The 13,074-nt window shown below is 31.5% G+C and overlaps 2 protein-coding genes across 2 annotated transcripts; one reads left to right on the top strand and one right to left on the bottom strand.

Annotated features, from left to right (window-relative positions):
* The first annotated feature begins 5,229 nt into the window (after window positions 1-5,229).
* Window positions 5,230-9,449, top strand: LOC137811934 (probably inactive leucine-rich repeat receptor-like protein kinase At5g48380). The gene is made up of 2 exons (XM_068613796.2): window positions 5,230-6,219; window positions 8,436-9,449. Exons 1-2 carry the CDS (start codon window positions 5,308-5,310, stop codon window positions 9,357-9,359), a joined length of 1,836 nt encoding a protein of 611 aa, XP_068469897.1. The 5' UTR covers window positions 5,230-5,307; the 3' UTR covers window positions 9,360-9,449.
* A 2,215-nt stretch (window positions 9,450-11,664) lies between these two features.
* On the bottom strand, window positions 11,665-12,396 carry LOC137809753 (basic form of pathogenesis-related protein 1). The gene has a single exon (XM_068610837.2). The coding sequence runs from the start codon at window positions 12,359-12,361 to the stop codon at window positions 11,888-11,890; it is 474 nt and encodes a 157-aa protein (XP_068466938.1). The 5' UTR covers window positions 12,362-12,396; the 3' UTR covers window positions 11,665-11,887.
* Between the last annotated feature and the right edge of the window lie 678 nt (window positions 12,397-13,074).

Below are 13,074 nucleotides of genomic sequence, written 5' to 3'. Positions count from 1 at the left end.
AAGTCTGAATTTGAGATTTTTTTTTTTTGATCAGCAAAGAATTAATTTAATTAAACCTGGGACACTTAAGGGGTGTCCCAACCCATATACAAAAAGTACTTAAAGCAACAGAAAAACTAAGAATAGATAGAGCTATTAAAACTTCTACCGTCCTCTACCAATTACTGCCCAAGAAATTCACTGCAACATAACTGGGAGACACCATCCCCCTCTTCCATTCAACTCAACATCTTTAACACCCTATTTAAAAAGTCTCCACTAATTGGGCTCACGAAATACTAGCAGTTCCAATTCTTCGTGTACCATAAGCTACCACACAGGACCTATTTTCCATCCACAGCAAGTGCCTCCGTTATCTTTCCTTTTGGGATATTTATCCGTGTATGAATTTTGGCACACCTCTTACCCTTTCTCCATTCCGTTCCTTATCTACACTATACCGACCCTAGCCTTCATCTCGGGGCTCCTCGATTCCAACTTGCACCGAGCTCAGTCATTGCAGTGCCTTCATCACAACTAGCCAAGCCCATCTTACCATATCACCTATAGTCCACCGCTCCAGACTTCATTCCTTGCTAACAGCTTATGCAGTACATTAAAATACAGATAGGACAAGTCGTGCAGGTGTTGTTGACTTCACACCAAACGAATACCCACGTGGTTGCCTCGTGTGCTTATCCCTCTACCAATTGCTACCACGTACGTCCCTGCTCTGCATACCTGTGGTTCATGTATAGGGCGCAGCTTCATATGAACCTTTCTTTCCAAGGAGATTTAAACACCACAACAACTATTATGCCACCATGATTCTATACCACACATCTCATCTGTTACAATGCCACATCCTTATGGGGTATGTTCTGCAGAAGATAGAGTCTCCCAAGTTTTGTTTGCCATTTAGGGATATCCACGTTGAAGGACATGGGTATAATCCCACCATCATGATTACCAAAGATATTTACAATATCTTACTTCAACTCTCAGTGCTGACAAGCGGTGGACATGATTCCAGGACATCCTGTGATTTTCTTTACGCCGCTGTTCCAGAATAGGACCATGTTGGCACTGCAAAAAAGGCCAACCTCTCAATACGCTGGTGGGCAATCAACAGCTGCCGCTTCCAGCCATGAGGATAAACAGGTGGGCATTCAAAAACTGACTCTACCAGACATGAGGATTAGCCATCCTATCCACCACCGACTAGCTCCACTTGCAGAATCTTCCAGCTTTAACACAACCATCTAGTAGTGACATACCTCGTTTACACTACGTAGTCTGAATTTGAGATGACTGATTTAGGAAGGTTGTCATACTTCCTTGGCATTGAGTTCAAACAAGTTGATGGTGGACTGTTTATGCACCAAAAGAAATACATTCATGATGTATTAAAGAAATTCAATATGCTGGAATGCAATACTGCAGAGACGCCTGCAGAAGCAAATCTGAAACTTGATAATGGTGAACAGGAATCAACAGTGGATGGTACTTTGTTTAGACAGATGATTGGCTGTTTGAGGTTTATTTGTCATACAAGGCCAGAGATTTCATACAGCGTTGGCTTGGTAAGTCGATTTATGAGTAATCCGAAGAAGTCGCATTTCATGGCAGCTAAACGTATTCTGAGATATTTGTGCGGCACACTTGATTTTGGAGTGCTTTACTCAAATCATTCAGAGAAAGTTGGGTTACAACTTGTAGCCTATTCTGACTCTGATTGGTGTGGGGATCTATTGGAGAGAAAGAGCACTATGGGTTATGTGTTTTTACTCTCTGGCTCTCCAATCTCATGGTGTTCCAAGAAGCAGGCTGTTATAGCCTTATCAACCTGTGAAGCAGAGTATATTGCTGCATGTCATGCTGCGTGCCAAGCTTTGTGGTTAGAATCGTTACTGGAAGAACTTAAGGTTGGCTTTGATGGCTATGTTGACTTGTTGATAGATAACAAATTTGCTATCAATTTAGCTAAGAATCCGGTTGCACATGGAAGGAGCAAGCACATAGAAACGAAGTATCACTTTCTGAGAGACCAAGTTGGAAAAGGGAAGATCAGACTGAAGCATTGCAAAACAGATTTACAAATTGCAGATATAATGACTAAGTCATTAAGAGCTGATAGATTCAGAGAGCTTAGAAGACTACTGAATGTTGTTTGTCTTTAAATGTTTTTTTTAGATTTTGAATTAGGGGAGAGTGTTGAAATTTGACTAATTCAAAAGTCTAAAGTGAGAATAAACTAATGGTTAGTATGTTGTGGATACCACTATAAATAGAGATTTTGTGTGTAAATATATATATATATATATATATATATATATATATATATATTCAAATAATAGAAAGTTTCATTTTTCTCCCAGTTTTGTATTCTTCAGCTTCAGTTTGTTTAGCATTCTTTTTCATTTCTTTTCTCCAACAAGTTGTATATGATATTATTAATAGGAAACAAATACACCTTTTGGGCCTTGGAAGAGGATAACTCGGGCTTAACTTAAGTAACTGTAGCAATAGGCAAATTCTCCCTGCACCTCAATGCCTCCTTCCTCACCTCCATTACTTAAAATGAAATTATATTTTTATCCTTTATTAAACCCTAAAATATTAAAACCGCATTTTTCTATTCACATCCCTCAATTTGTTATTTTTTTTAGCGCACCTTCATTTCTCTCCACATTGGTACCTCCATGGTTCAAGAGATGTTACATTTTCGAGTGATAGGCGAGGCTTGCAAAGTTGAAAAAAATGTAGTGAAAATAATTTATTCTCTTCTGAAGTGCAGTCATCATTTTTGCATTTTTTTTAATATCAGTTTATACAATCTGATTACACTTACCAGAATGTACAAACTGATATTGAAAAAAAAAATACACGAAGGAGACAATTCAATATATATCATAAAAACAAAAAAAATCAATGATAAAAGTACATGAAACTCACCACAACTAGGAATCATCACCTCTGACCACCACTTACAATCACAAACACCAACAATCACCCACAAATAACAAATCAGTGAAGGAGAGAGCTCAAAATGATGAAGAAGTGACCGAAACACGGTCAAAACCTCAAATATATTATCAAAGGTATACTTACCATCATTTATAAATTATATAAAGGAAATTATATAAAGGAGACACTGAATTGCAGGGAGAATTTGTCGTAGCAATATCGTAAGTAGTTTGGGCCGTAACCTACCCACTTACTCCACTTCAGTTTTTGGAACCATGTTTCATGGTTACTATGCGGAGGAGACTCTTTCTTCCTACACCTCTATACTTTCTTTTGTCACTCTGATACTAAATATGAAAATACCGTTTTATCATTTTTTTCCACTCTCATACATAATCCGGAAGATGTTTTTGAATCCAGGAGTGTTCTTTAGATTTATAAAATTCAGAACTTTTTTTTGGATTTGAAATAAGCTATGGATTATGTAATCCAGATTACATAATCCGGAAGTCAATCTCATATTTAAAAAAGATTTTCAGATTATGTAATCCAGAAGCTAATCACACATATGAAAAAAATGCTTATGGATTACATAATCTGAAAACTAATCTTATGTATAGAAAAGACTTCTGGATTATGTAATCCGGAAGTCTCCAGATTACATAATTCGAAAGTTAATTCTGGATATAGAAAAAGACTTTCAGATTATGTAATCTAAAATATTAAAAAAAAAAAATTTTAAAATAAAAAAACTTATGAAGGTGACACAAGGAATGGAGGTGCAGGAAGAAGCAGCCTGCGGAGCATGTATCAAAAATCAAAGTCGTTGTTCAGTAGAATATTACGACATTACAATGCAATTTTGATGAATCTATTGAATACTTACAAAACAAGTGACGATACGAGTGAGCGAGAATCCACAAAACCTTATCCCAAAAGCTTGCTTATAATTTGTCAAATGGAAGTAAGGAGAAATAGAGACTGCTTCAACATCAACCTTCACTAAAAGAAATTATTAAACAAAAAATAATTTTAAAAATAAAAAATAATTAATTATTATATTAATTAACTTATATATTAATTTAAAAAATAATTTTTATTATTAATAAAATTTATAAATTATTTTTTAAATCATTATCTAATTAATTATATTTTAACTATCAACTATTCTATATTTTAAATTAGTATCTAATTATTTAGTTCTTTTACAACTATTTTCAATATAGAAAATTCAAATTTAGAGCTTTAATCATAAGTTGAATTCTTCTTATTACTTATTTTTTATTTTAATATTGTGCTACCGTTAGTAATAAAAAAAAACCTCATCCAGCTCATCAATGACTTTTATCTAAGCACCATAGTTTAACTTGATCCGATCAACAAGAGAGAATTCCATTTTTAAGGAGGAAATTATGTAATCTTTATATATATATATATATATATATATTCTAAAACATTTATTTAATTATTGATATTTTTATCAACTTTACTTTTATCAGAAAAAAAATCTAGATAAAAATTACTAATTATTTATTTAGAAAGTAAATAAGTTTTTCAGACCACTTTATCGTATCTAAATAGAAAAGATGTTAATTGATTGAATAAGATGGATAAGTTGTAAATTTTATAAGCGGGCTTTTCTTATGCAAGCTAATATTTTAAATTAACTTGGACGCTATGTTTCTCCCAAACCTAACCTAAACCACTACTCATAAGAAATAAAAGTTCATATGTTCAACTTTTCCCAATCCAAAAGCGGATTGAATAATTCTATTTCCTTGAGATCAAATTCTAAACTCAGCATTAAAATATTTTGAAAACCTTAATATAATATTTATAATTTCCCAAAACTCGTTCAAATGTAGTGAGTGGCCGACGTAATGGCCTTCGTAAACCATAAGTGACATTTTGAGAGTGATAGACAGAGAAACTATAACCATGGAAATTATGCCTAACTTTTATTTCTTATGAGTAAAGATATGAACTTTTATAGTATTGGAATTGTATACCATTTCTGATGCAACAATTTTAACATAGAAAAAATATAATAAAGGATAAATGTGTAATTAAATAATAGAAAAAATAATTAAAATAACAATATTAAAAATTGTAAGGTTGATATAATTTTTTTTATCAATATATGACATGCTTCTTATGAATAAGACCAATGTTGCGTATTGTTCAAGGTTCAGAGAGACGATTTTGTTGGTTACGCGTTAGACTGTCATTAATAAAATATATATAATAAAAGAAAATTCAATTCCATTATTTTGATCCCTTAAATTCACTTTTCCAATCGTTCTCCTTTTCATAACTCACCTTTCTTATATCAGAAAGGGTCGTTTCTGCATCTGCATAGAAATGGCTTCTGAAATGAAGAGGGATATTTTGATCCATGTTTTCACGTGTTCTTTGCTGAGTTCTCTTATGGTAGGTAATGGGGTTGCAAGCGACATCTCCTGCTTAAAATCCATTAAGGATTCCTTGGAAGATCCGTTTAGTTACTTATCAAGCTGGAGCTTCGACAACCAAACCGAAGGTTTCTTATGCAGTTTTGTTGGTGTTTCATGCTGGCATCCCGGTGAGAATAAAGTATTAAGTATCTCACTAGAAAACATGGGGTTGAAGGGTGAGTTTCCACTGGGCATTAGGAATTGCTTGTCACTAACAGCCTTAAACCTTTCGAACAACCACCTCACAGGACCCATCCCCTCGGATATATGCACGTTAATCCCTTTTGCTACCTCCATAGATCTCTCACATAACAGATTTAATGGGAATATTCCACCTACTTTGGCTCACTGCACTTATCTGAATTCTCTTAGGCTTGATAACAACAATTTAAGTGGTCACATCCCTCAAGAACTGGGGCAGCTTCCCATGATCAAATCAATTTCTTTTGCCCATAATTATTTATCAGGGTCGGTGCCTCTGTTCTTCCCACGCTCAACTGCTATTGATTACGCCAATAATGGAGAGCTTTGTGGTGGGCCTTTCTCACCATGCTCATTGGACACCTCCAATGATTTCCCTCAATCGTTCAAGCAGGGTCTTGCTATAGGCTATGCTTTTTCAGTTACTTCTGTTATTGTCATTTACATCTCCTACTGTGCACCTTGGGAACAATCAAAGCATGAAAGGAGCAAGCACCGCAACAGGGCTGAAGAATTAGGCAGAATTTTTTGGTCCATTGCTGGGAGAAAGACACCTACTCAAGCTCATGCCGAACACGAATTGCAACCTCTGCAGTTGCAAGAGAAAGTCATCAGAGAGGTACTTTCTATCTCTGCTTCAAATTTCTTTTGTTTTCAACATTTTGGTATCCAGATAGATTTACAGAGAGAAGTATATATACGTAGGAAACGTTGAGACTCTAAAAGAAATATTTATTTTATATTTTATTTTAATAATATAATATATATTAGTATTTTAAGTTAAAAAAAATAAAATTACAATAATAATAATATATTAATGATTAAGTAATTGGTTTTATGGGTAGATGTTAAAATATCATCACTTTCCTAATTATATGTATGAAAAAAGATGAATTTTATGACGAAGTAATCAAACGTAAATGTATGAAATCATGCATTTTTATCAAGATTTTGATCATTACTCATGATTAATTATTAGGTTATTTTATCAACATGATTACTGATTAACGATTAAGAAGTTAAGGTTTTAGGACTTATACTTACCACAAGATCAATATTCTTATGCAATGTTTAATTATTTTTTTTTTAACTAAATATAAAATTAATCATATAAGATCCACCGAAATCACTTCTAATTAATCGTAACAAAAATTTTAAATTAGCCAAGTAATTATGCATCCGAAAAATAAATGGTTGTAAGAGTTGGATTGGAAGAGTCAGGCTGCGGAGTCATTTTAACGTGTGCGCATTATTTAAGATTAGTCTGTGTTGAATTCACTTTCATTCATTTTTATAGTGCCCAACGACCAACAGCCATTGAAAAGCACCTTGCTGTGCCTTTGTATATATTGTTTTACTTCTAATAAACATGAATTCTTGATTTAAAACAATACTAATTCTTCTATTAATTACTGGTTTGATATGATTAGCCTACATTTTTAAATTATTGTTAATGCACCAAAACTATATATACCCTGAAATATATAAAATTAGATTTTAAATCAGGAAAATATTTCCCTCTTTAACTCTTATCTTGTCATTAATTACCATCTTGATATATCATTTTAGAATAAATTTACAAATAATATCAAGATGAGATAAACTAAATATTTAAAATTGTATTTTCAAAATTAAACTATCTTTAGTAATGATTTTCCTACTCTTGAACTTATAATAAGTGAGTTATCATAAGTGAGGTATAACTATCACCTTATATATAAATCAGTTTCACATAAATTAATTTATTAAACAGAATCTCAAGAAAATTTCTTTAGATAAATAATATAAAGAGGTAAAATATCTTTCCTGATTTCATCCCTACTCGTTTAATAATAAAATTAGTACATGTGTTAATAAATTTTTCAATCATAGAAGAACTAACTTTCGAATGGAAGTGATACTAAATTTTATCTATTGTTATTAGTTGCCTATCTTAAATTATTGTTAATGCACCAAATCTATATAAACGCTGAAATATATAAAATTAGATTTTAAACATCCTGTACAAACAACAAAGATTGTTCTCGAACTCTATCCTTCATCTCTCCCGATATACCTTAAAAGTTACATTGTTTTCAATCACTCTCCAAGTTGTGACATGGGCTGAAAAAAACGCCTTAATCCTTTTGAATCTTCCTCTTCCCGTCTTTCCTTAATAACCCGTAAGCAGACTTGACTGGAAATGTTGTTGCCTCTATCCTTCCAAAACCTATCTGTTTGCTGTCTCCAACTCCGACCTGTTGTTAGAAATGATCTTTAAGAAGTGACTTAGTTAATCTCCTCCCTCTTCTCCACTTAAGTTTCACTCCCAAAGATATTAACTACATGTGGTGAATGTCGGGTACAAAACCCAACCGGGACAAGTGTTAGTACTCTGTAGTTAGTACGTAATATACTATAATAAGAAAGAGATAGGTAGAAGTAAAAATATTAAATGGGTGTTTCTCATGATAAATTGACACCAAAGTAGAGTGTATGAAAGAGATAAAGGAAAACAAAAAAGGAAAAATGAAAGTGACTGATAGAAATTAGAAACATATAAAATAAAATTCTGAAGAAATCAAAATATTTTTGTTTACTTTTAATGAAAATTGATTCACAAAAACTAACATGACTCCTAATCAATTAGATACTCAAAGGAGATAATAATTAATAAGATAATAAACAATATTGTCTTAAAGTACTAAATATGATCTCAGATAAACAGAAATTGAAGTCTGAACTGAAAAAAGTAAGGATTAACTGGTTAAATGAGCATGTACTAAATTGAAATTGTATTAATGTATTATAATCGAGGTTTAGCAATAATTAATATAATTGTGGTTGCATCAACAGATATGTGTAACAGAGAGAATGAAGTCCACAATGAGGTTGAACGAAGTAAGAGATGCAACTGACTGCTTTTCTATAGACAAGGCCATTGGGATGGGGAAAATTGGAATAATGTATGAGGGAAGGCTACCCAATGGTTGGATCCTTGCCATTAAGAAACTATTCGATTCCAAACAATACAGGAGACAGTTTCTTTTGGAAATAAGAATTCTGGGTAAGTACAGACATAGAAATATAGTTCCCCTACTTGGGTTCTGTGTAGAAGGAAATGAAAGGATTTTGGTATACCAATTCATGTCAAATGGAAGGCTTTCAAAATGGTTGCGTCCTTTAGAAGGTGAACTTACATTGAAATGGCCTCAGAGGATCAAAGTAGCACTTGGGGTAGCAAGAGCCTTATCCTGGCTCCACCATATATGCAACTTGCATGTTGTGCACCTCAATATAAGTTCGGAGTGTGTGTTGCTAGATAAGAATTTTGAACCAAAACTGTCCAACTTTGGAGGGGCCAAGTTTGTGAACCCCAACATTCAGGACGATGCAAGCACAATGTTTTATGTGAGTGATGGGAAGAAGGATGTCTATGACTTTGGTAGTTTGCTCCTTGAGCTAATCACAGGGAAACCATTGAAGGAGTTGTCGTCTTCTTTCAATACTACTACAACTAACCTATCTGGTAACCCTTCAAACTTTATCAACGCAATCGATGAATCTCTGATAGGGGAAGGTTTCGAAAACGAAGTCTACACTCTCATCAAAGTTGCATGCAAGTGTGTTCAGCCTTTTGCAGATGAAAGGCCAACGATGCTTGAAGTTTATGACACTTTGATGGATATGTGGGGGCAACGACAAAGATATAGTGATGGTTCTCACGCACTCAACCTTGCTGTTTCTTCTGCTAGTATAAACGAAATTGCGGACCTATAAAACACATAAATGGAAAGGCTTACCTAACATTTGAATTTAGGGTTTAATGTTTATTGATGTGTGTTAAGGTATGTTCCTTTAATGTTCAACTCAATACATTATTAAACGTTTCTCTTCGAAACTTTTTTTAAAGTTCTTTCTTTTTGTTTAATGATATATTTTTAAGAGAATTAAAATAAATAAATAAACATTAATAATCACATCTACATTCATATGCATGGAATGGTTAGAGCTAATTCTACATGTAAAGTTTGTAACCACTAGACATAGCTCTTCAAGTTTCTTGAATATCCCATATAAAACACCCATTATTTTTTAAGTCTTTACACAATTATGATTATAAATAAGCCCAAACACTCATGCAAAATTAATACTCATTATAAAAAAATTATTAAATAAAAAAACTAATTTTAAAAATAAAAAATAATTAATTACTATATTGACAAAATTAAATATTTTAGAGCCTAAAAAAATTATTAGTATCTAAAGTAATTTATATTATTAATAAATAATTTTTAAATTGTCACGGTGATGCCTAACATGAAAATTTTTATATAAAAAAATTTAAATTGGTATCTAATTAGTTATAATTTTTTAGGTACCAACTTTATAATTTAAAGTAGTTGTTGTTAAACATTGTTAGTTATATGTTTGCTTTCATAATCTTGACAATAGAAACTTTCCAACCACACAATCATAGATTAAGGAAGAGTGAAGATCTAGAACTTGTTTATGAACTTACTTATAAATATGAGTCTAATTGAACTTTTTGTTTATCTTTTCTCACTAAAGAGAATAACTCTAGGATGAAGAAAATTATAAAACATATTAAAGAAGACCTTCAAATCATTTTATAATTTTTTATTAATAATATAAATTACTTTAAATACCAATAAATTTTTAATTTTTAAAATAATATCTAATTTAATCAATATAATGATTAATTATTTTTTATCTATAAATTTGATTGATATTTAATGATTTTATCATATTTTTTTTTTACTAAAAATACATGTGAACATTTCCAAAGTAAAATTATCCGCAAAAAATTATTTTTAATACTCGTAAAATTATCTATTTCTATATCAGTTATAGAATTATATGTTTTTTCTTATAAATAAAAAATCACGACAGAACTTATGAATATTTCCAGTAAATTTTCTTATAGATATATTTGTAGATAAACATGTAGATTTTTTTTGAAATATTTTGAGCATACATTCAAACTTTTTGTGAAACTTCGTTCTATAAATATATGTAAATTTCCATGTAAGGATTTTGTGCAAAAACATAGTGAATAACTATGAAATTATCTACATATATGTTAAGTATTATTGTTTCCTCGAATTTATTTTCCTACTAACTAGTGAATAAAAATTTACAGTAAAACTATTACAAATTATAAATTGTTTCCTCGAATTTTTTTATACATATCACTTTATAGATAATAACATTCTAATAAAGTGAAAACATTATTGTTTCCTACTAACTTTTTGCAAATGATTTTATGAAGAAATATAAAGTAAAATATTATTTTAATTTATTATATTTAGAAGACAGACTAATTGATTAAACACCAACACTTAAATTTGATACAAATAAAAATATTTTTTTTTTATATTTAAAAGACACTACAATATTTAAAAAAAAGTAAATATTCTTTCTCCTTTAAGTCAAACTTCTATATACTAGCTCATTAGAATTTTTTAAATTAATTCATTCAAGAGCGCTATGGGATTCTTGTTTCCCACTACGAGACTGCCCCTTTATTCCTCTTCTCCACAGCTCAACCTTTGTTCTTTGTGTCACTCTCTCAAACCCTTTTTCAAAGTCCTAATTACTCACTCCATCGCATATTTTTCTAATTTAAATCTATTTATTCCTTTCAATTTTTATCTTTTGCAGTAATTTTATTTTAATCAGCAAAGATTAAATAAATTAAAAACGGAGAATATCCCAACCTCTCTACAACTACAAGTGTCAAAAAACCTTCTCACCTAACTGCACATTAAAACGTAGCAACATATATATAGACCTCAGCTTTTTGGCACATCAGCTATGCAGCAAAATTCTGCATAATAACCAACATTAGCAAATTTAACAGCTTTTTGGCACATCATTTAGTGCTAAAATGGCATAGCTATGCAGTAAAATTCTGCATAAATTCCAACAGAAGTGAGTAATTATGTGACATTAAGAATAGGAAATAAGAATATTTGGATCTTCTTGTTTTGTAAAAACTGGTATAATGGAACTTCTAACCGGATGAAAACACAAAACTTATTTATATTCATACGCTGCCAATAATCATGTGATACAGAGATTTACAAAATGTATTACTAATTACAAATGTACAATACTATTCTCCAAACAAACACCAAATACAACCTAGGAAGAGACAGCTTCGCAATACAGGTGCTACTTCACACCACATTCTTAAAAGAATGACTTCATTTAATGATAATGAAAGTTAAATTTATTTATAGGGAGTTTTATATTTAGTTAAATATTGTTGGTTACGTAAAATATTAGTAAGGTAGAAGCCCTACGATATTGCCTGCAGGGTAATAGCTGCAGATGACGTACATCCAGTTATTGTCACACTTGGTTCTAGCACACCCAACACTCTCTGTGGTGTTCCAAACACACTGAACGTAATGCATGCACTCATCCTTAACACACTTGTTGTTCTTGTAATCATAGAACTCCTTCTCTTCCAGCCACAGTTTCACCGAGTTCACGCCAGTCAAATCCCCAGAACTCTGCGCCAAGTTCTCCCCATAAGGCCCCATAGAATGCTCAAATTCGCAGTTTTTTTTCTTGGAGTCCACATAGTTCTGAGCATATTCTACAAGGGTTTCATTCCATGTTAGTGGTTTAGCACCAACCTCTTTACGAGCTTCGTTGTGCACGTCAAGGTAATCTTTCGGGGTGTTCTGTGCGAAGCAAATGCTGCACAATGAGATAATGCTCAAGATGAACACGAGATTTGAGATCTTCATTGTTGCTTAATTATTTTGATATTGAGCGACTTCAATCGAACACTATATACTATATATTGTTATAAGGTTATAAGGAACACGATGCATGGTATATAAACCATGACGTGTGGACGTAAACATAACAACATTTATCGTCAATGCAGTGGATAGCCTCTACTTTCGCTTATTCCCTGTCTCTACATTTGGTGTATAAAAATGATTGGTAAATAACACAATATGAACATAATTGATTAAAAAGAGAACGCACATGTAATTCTACATGACCGTGACCCAGAGACATTATAATAGCAGAAACAATATTTAAAAAATATGCAAGAATAATTGAACATAAAAAGTTCTTTGAAAAATATGCAGACAAATTAAAATTTGTGTAATTTAAAATTTAAGATAATGTTAGCTTAAATAAAAATAAATTTAAATATGTTAAATAATATGCAAAAGACATGCCTAAAGAGAAATGAACGTTTTTCTTTTTTATCATAAAAAAACAAAATAAATAAAAATGAAATATTTAAGAGATATTCTAATATTTATTAATATTTGAATTTCGAAATCTTATTAGGTAACTTGACAGTAGCTGTAAACAAAAGAAATAGATGATTTTGGGTGCACATGTCTTGGAATCACCAAAATCAATATATGAATTGCTTTTACAGTATTTTTACATTTATTAATTAATAAAAAACAACTTAAAAACTAATTATATTTTTTTT

Source organism: Phaseolus vulgaris, chromosome 2, assembly GCF_051622355.1.
Source record: "Phaseolus vulgaris cultivar YP4 chromosome 2, ASM5162235v1, whole genome shotgun sequence".
Classification (NCBI taxonomy): domain Eukaryota; kingdom Viridiplantae; phylum Streptophyta; class Magnoliopsida; order Fabales; family Fabaceae; genus Phaseolus; species Phaseolus vulgaris.
The sequence above is the reverse complement of the archived record's forward strand: the minus strand, read 5'-3'. Positions and strand labels throughout refer to the sequence as shown.

Bases quoted from the DNA above. Each gene is read 5' to 3' on its own strand.
- LOC137811934 (XM_068613796.2), top strand. From the start codon at position 5,308: ATGGCTTCTGAAATGAAGAGGGATATTTTGATCCATGTTTTCACGTGT. The intron at 6,220-8,435 runs GTACTTTCTATC...TTGCATCAACAG, and splicing joins AAGAGAAAGTCATCAGAGAG to ATATGTGTAACAGAGAGAAT.
- LOC137809753 (XM_068610837.2), bottom strand. From the start codon at position 12,361: ATGAAGATCTCAAATCTCGTGTTCATCTTGAGCATTATCTCATTGTGC.